Source organism: Myodes glareolus, chromosome 16 (genome assembly GCF_982192425.1).
Source record: "Myodes glareolus chromosome 16, mMyoGla1.1, whole genome shotgun sequence".
In the NCBI taxonomy this organism is placed as follows: Eukaryota; Metazoa; Chordata; class Mammalia; order Rodentia; family Cricetidae; genus Myodes; species Myodes glareolus.
In genome coordinates this window covers 54,305,309-54,310,509 of record NC_142041.1, presented here as the reverse complement: position 1 = coordinate 54,310,509, position 5,201 = coordinate 54,305,309, and the positions used below count along the sequence as shown (strand labels likewise).

At 50.0% G+C, this 5,201-nt stretch overlaps 1 protein-coding gene across 1 annotated transcript; it reads right to left on the bottom strand.

The window, feature by feature from the left end:
• Positions 1-1,357: 1,357 nt before the first annotated feature.
• Bhlhe22 (basic helix-loop-helix family member e22) lies at positions 1,358-4,968 on the bottom strand. The gene has a single exon (XM_048420035.3). It carries the CDS (start codon positions 4,145-4,147, stop codon positions 3,059-3,061), a length of 1,089 nt encoding a protein of 362 aa, XP_048275992.2. The 5' UTR covers positions 4,148-4,968; the 3' UTR covers positions 1,358-3,058.
• Positions 4,969-5,201: the final 233 nt, after the last annotated feature.

The window sequence follows — 5,201 nt, the reverse complement described above, 5'->3', positions numbered from 1 at the left end:
CAGTAAATCTTGCATCAAATGTGTCCCCTACAATGTTAATATGCAAAAGAGGGGAAAAAGATCCCTGACTAATGGTGGCTGTGGCTAATTCCTAATCAGAATGATGGACAGCAGGACCAGAACAATACAAACTAATGGCTGTGTTGCTGATCACTTTACCCCTTGATTAAAGACACCCAATTATGGTGCAGAACAGTGTCGTAATTATGTTTCTTAATCACATCCAGGAGGTTTAATTGCCTTAACGATGTGTTTCATTAAATGAATTTAGGTATTATAGTCGACAGTTTTCATACACAGTTGTTTTCAAATTAACATAATATTAGACATCGTCATGGAAATTGTTTTAATAATCATAATTAGACGCACCCAGGCTTTGTCTGGTAAATGCTGAGAGACAGTCTTCTCCTGCCTGGGGGCTACCCTGGTCCCTTCCTCCTGTCTAACCCCTCCCCCTCTTCCTGACTGGGAGGGCTTGACTTCCAAGTCCTTTTGCTCTTGTGTTGTCCAAAAAGTTACAGGTTCTGGTTAATCTTCTTTGAAAGCAAGTGGAATAGAAAGCATCCTTCCTTACCACCACCCCCACTAAGTTTAATGGCATTTAGGGATATCTTTATGGGCTGAGGATGCACAGAACCCCCACACAAATGCATTTAGGCAACCAGGTTCAGTGGAAGGTCTGTACCTTCATACCTCCAAATCAGCACCACCATCTCTACGATGTGATACAAATTTCGACCTTCCCCACGAAAGAGCAAAGGTCTGAATGCAAGCAAACGTATCCTATCTTAGCAGATTCCATGCCTAATCCAACTCAAACACTAACATCTCATTAACAGGCAACCGGATAAACTCTGGGAGTCTCTATGGACATTACTTACACTTAGGTAATTCAACCAAGTTGACTCTTTTGCCACAGGAAGGAAGAACGAAGCCACAATAAAGCTGGTGTTCTGAGAATCCAAATCCATCCTTTTCCCTGGTCTCCGAGCCTTTGGAGGCAGAACTTTTGATTAAAATGCCTTTAAGAAAGTTTACCCCCTTTGACAGGCCCTAGTATGGCCTAGATACTATACCTGTGGGACAGACTTCTGGGAGAGTCTGGCTTTGTACCTTCTTGCCAGTATCAGGAACTCTCTGGGCCTGTCCTGGGTCCCAGCACTGACCCCCTCTCACTTCTACTTCCAAGGGATCCCAGCTGTTGTTCTTTTAGTAAGCATGTGATCTAGGGCGACTCATAACTGCCCAGCACTGACAAAACTTTTGGGAACACGTTTCCTTTTCTGTCGCTTTTCAGGCAAGAATAACGCAGGAGAGAGGTGGTGTCTCCTTCTACAAAGCACAGCATAATAAAGTGTTTGATCAAAATATTTTAATAAAGATTCTTTCTGACATAGATACACATACAAATGGTCGTACATAACTGTCATAGTCTGCTTGACCTATTTAATATATATATATATATATTTAATTCTTTATACATCCAAACCCCACCGACAGATCCATCACAGCTCTGAAATCATCATCCAACCTGACAAACTGAATTTGTATTATCTGTAAGGAGTGGAAAACAGCAAGACCCCATTTCTTAAGAGGTTTTTCTGGATTTTCATAGGACGAAAGGCAGGCAGATAGCCATGCAAACTAAACTGAAAGCTTGCTTTGGGTACACAGCTTCTTGCTCTTCCTTAGCTTTATTTCATTTCTTTTAAATTTTTATAATTTTTTAGAAAAATAACAAATGATTTCACACCATAAGCAAATCAAAGCCGTCTTTTAACATAATAAGTCTTCACAGTTATAATAACTTATATATGTACATCTATAGTAAAAGCAATTAAATTAGACCTTTTAAAATGCACAGCACAACCTGGAAAATAAATTTGCCCAGCATGTTCTTACTTATAAGATCTATTGCTGTGATTTTTTCCCTTTTGGAATGCAAATAGATCCCCTTTTGAAAAAGAAATCAATTCATGTATTAATTAAGAATACACCTTTCCTGTAATTTTTGGACTGAAGCAATTTATTAAAGCTCAATTCAAATACAGGGATGATGCAACTGAAAATATCCAGGTGACCTTTCAAAAACCTAAGCAGCTCAGATACATCAATATTTCTCCTCTTACTTGTTGGCAAATAAACCTTTCAACACTTGGCACACAGTGTAAGTTAATATATATAACAGAATTTTAGAAGCATCAAAAAAAAATCTTCACATAAGACCCAAGACCTTAACAAGTAATAAATACTGATGATGTGGATCATTGAAGAATAACAAATAAATACCATGATTTTGTTAATACATCATTGCAGAGTAAAAAGTAACAAGGTGCACATAAATATTTTAAAAGCAATTCTTTCAGCCACAGCCTGCTTTTTATATCACTCTCACCAAAACTTTGAGCATTTTCACAGGATTTTAAGTTCAGAGACGATAAAAAATACAAGTCCTTCATAGCAACGTGGTTTTTTCTCTCTCTCTCTCTCTTTGCTTTCCCCTCCAGTTAAGCCTGCATGTCAAGTTTTTCTCCTGGCTCAGAATCAGAAGTTATTTTCGAGTGCCCTTTCTGATTTGTCTGAATGAATATCCTGTCCCTTTCACACCTTTCAACCCGGGACTCCTCTCCCCTTCAGTACTAGCCAAATTCTCAGCTATTAGTGGGATTAGTATTTTGCCGTTCAATACTTTTCACGTCTAATAAACAAGCACTACTAGTTTTCAACTTATTTTTAACCTTCAAAGAAGACTGTACTTCCTCGAAGTCTAGGTTACCACCAAAGTTGCCACTTTTCTGAGGGAAAAAAGACATCCGCACTCCATCCCTACTCAACATCCTTTTCCCCTCCCTCCCCACCCCAAAGACCACAAGATTCGGGGCCGCGCCAAGGCTGAAAGTCCGGTTTGTCTCTGTTACTGCTCAGTTCCTGCCTCTGCTTTGTTTGCCCTGCCAGTGTTTCGCAACTAGGAAAGGAACAAAATAAAAGGGGTGGAGAGCAGCATCTCGCTTTCCTCTAGCTTTGGGGTCGGTCTCGAGGCTTCCGAGGGAGGGAATGTTTAAGGCTTCTCCGTGCACTGTTTGCAGAGGCTGGAAGAGACGCTGTTGAATAGGGCGCACTTCTCGGGGCAGGAGGCAGCCGGGGGTAGCCCGGCGCTGAACGGGTAGCCGGCCGCCTGTTCGTAGGCGCCAAGCGCAGGGTGCAGGGCAGCAGCCGCCGCCGCAGCGGCCGCTGAGCTGGGCAGAGAGGCGGCTGAGATGGCCTGGCCTTGGTTGAGGTAGGCGACTAGGCGCCGCATCTCCTCCAGGGCCTGAGCCTGCATGAGGATGTAGTTCTTGGCGAGGAGCAGCGTAGCGATCTTGGAGAGCTTCCGCACCGAGGGGCTGTGCGCGTACGGGATGACCGCGCGCAGCTCGTCCAGAGCATCGTTCAGGTCGTGCATCCTCCGGCGCTCGCGGGCGTTGATATTGAGGCGCAGCGCCTTCTGCTCTTTGGATTTCTTGCTACTACTGCCGCCGCCACCGCCGCCGCCGTTTCCGCTGCCGCCACCCGTAGGGCCCCCCGGGGGGAGGCCCGTGCCGCCGTGCAGGTGGGCGTTGGAGCAGCCCTCCACCACCTTGGCGCCGCCGCCCCCCGCTCCCGGGGATGCCCGCGGGTCGGCGCCCCCGGCTCGCAGCACCAGCTCGCAGCGGCCGTCGCTATCGTCGTCGGGGCTTTGCTCGCCGCCGCTGCTCTCGGCCACCGAACCGCGGCTTGCGCTCTCGCCGTACTTGAGGCACAGGGCAGCCCCCGCCGGCAGGTTGTTCAGGCTCGGGTCGCCCCCCACGCCCGCTGAGCCCACGAGCATCCCAGGGACACTCACCCCGCCGCCGCCGCCGCCGCCCGCACTGCCTCCTCCTCCGGGCGGCGGCAGCAGCAGCCCGGCCCCTTCGGGGTCAGCCGGCTCGAAGCAGCCTAGGGGCGATGAGGACGAGGACGCCGGGCGTTCGCGAGGCGGCGGCGCCAGGGACAGGTCCATGCCTGGGGGCGTGGAGCGGAAAGCCGCCTCCAGGCGCTTGGCGGTGGAGGCGCCCAGGCTCTTGTGCAGGAAGAGGTCGTCGTCGCTCGCGGTCGCCGCGCCGAGGTGCAGCCCGCGCTCCATTGCCATGGCCCGCCGCGCAGCCCGGGCCGGCCACCGCCTGGGCTTGGGAGTCAGGCGGCCGCACAGACGCGCGCCAGCCGGGCTCCGGAGCTGCTGCGCGCGTCGGTCCCCTCGCTGCCCGCAGCCCTGTCCCCTTCTTTCTTTTTCTTTTTCGCCTTCCCCCGCGCTCGCCGCCTCCTCTTCTTCTTTTTCTTCGTCTCCAGCCGACGGTGCTGGCTGCTGGGGCTCACCATGGGCCGCGGCCCCTCATGGTGGGAGGGTGGTCGCGGAGGGAGTGGAGCCGCAGCCGCCGCCGCTCTGAGTCCAGCCCCGCGCCTCCTCTCCGCACCGTTTATCTTGCTTGGATTCACCTTCAAGAGATTTCCGGACCCATCAACCAGCCGCCGCCACAGACGGGGGAGTCTTTTACATCATTATCTCTGAGTAGGTTATTATGAAGAAGACTCGCCTGTTGGGACAGCGCTTTCTACCCAATCAGGTTAACGTTTTAATTAATAGGATTAAAACGGTAACAAACAATCGCAGGCGCTATCTGGCCGCGAGTCTGAATAGTTTCATTTCCCAGGTCTGAAGACAGGCAGCAGCCAGAGCTTTATAAAAGGCGCCTGCTCCATTATTCTGCCTGCCATCTGTATACACAGCTTAGCGCATATGTTTGCAAGGCGCTGGGTCCTGTTAGTAACCCAACAACTGCCTTTAGCTTGACATGTGTGGCGACTTTCACTCATCAATGAGCACACTAAAAGCCCTACTTAGAGCCGAGGATGTTCTTTGCTCCTTCAGCAAATTGTAGAACTGCAGTAAAGGCTGGGAGTCCGGTGGAAAGCAGACTCCCCCACCCACCCCCACTGCGCCCCACCCCCCACTACCCTTCACTCGCCACTACAGTCTCAGCTTGCGCAGTTACCCTCAGAGGAGAGAATTACATTCCACCCTGTTCATAGCAGGTCTGCATTTGGAGATGGGACCTGGGGGCGAGGTGGGTGGTGATGTCCCTGCTGGCTTGCTCCAAGTTTACTCTAGATTTTCAGCTAGTATGTGAGGAAAGCAACCCTAGATT

Coding starts and splice junctions, on each gene's coding strand:
- Bhlhe22 (XM_048420035.3), bottom strand. CDS start 4,147: ATGGCAATGGAGCGCGGGCTGCACCTCGGCGCGGCGACCGCGAGCGAC.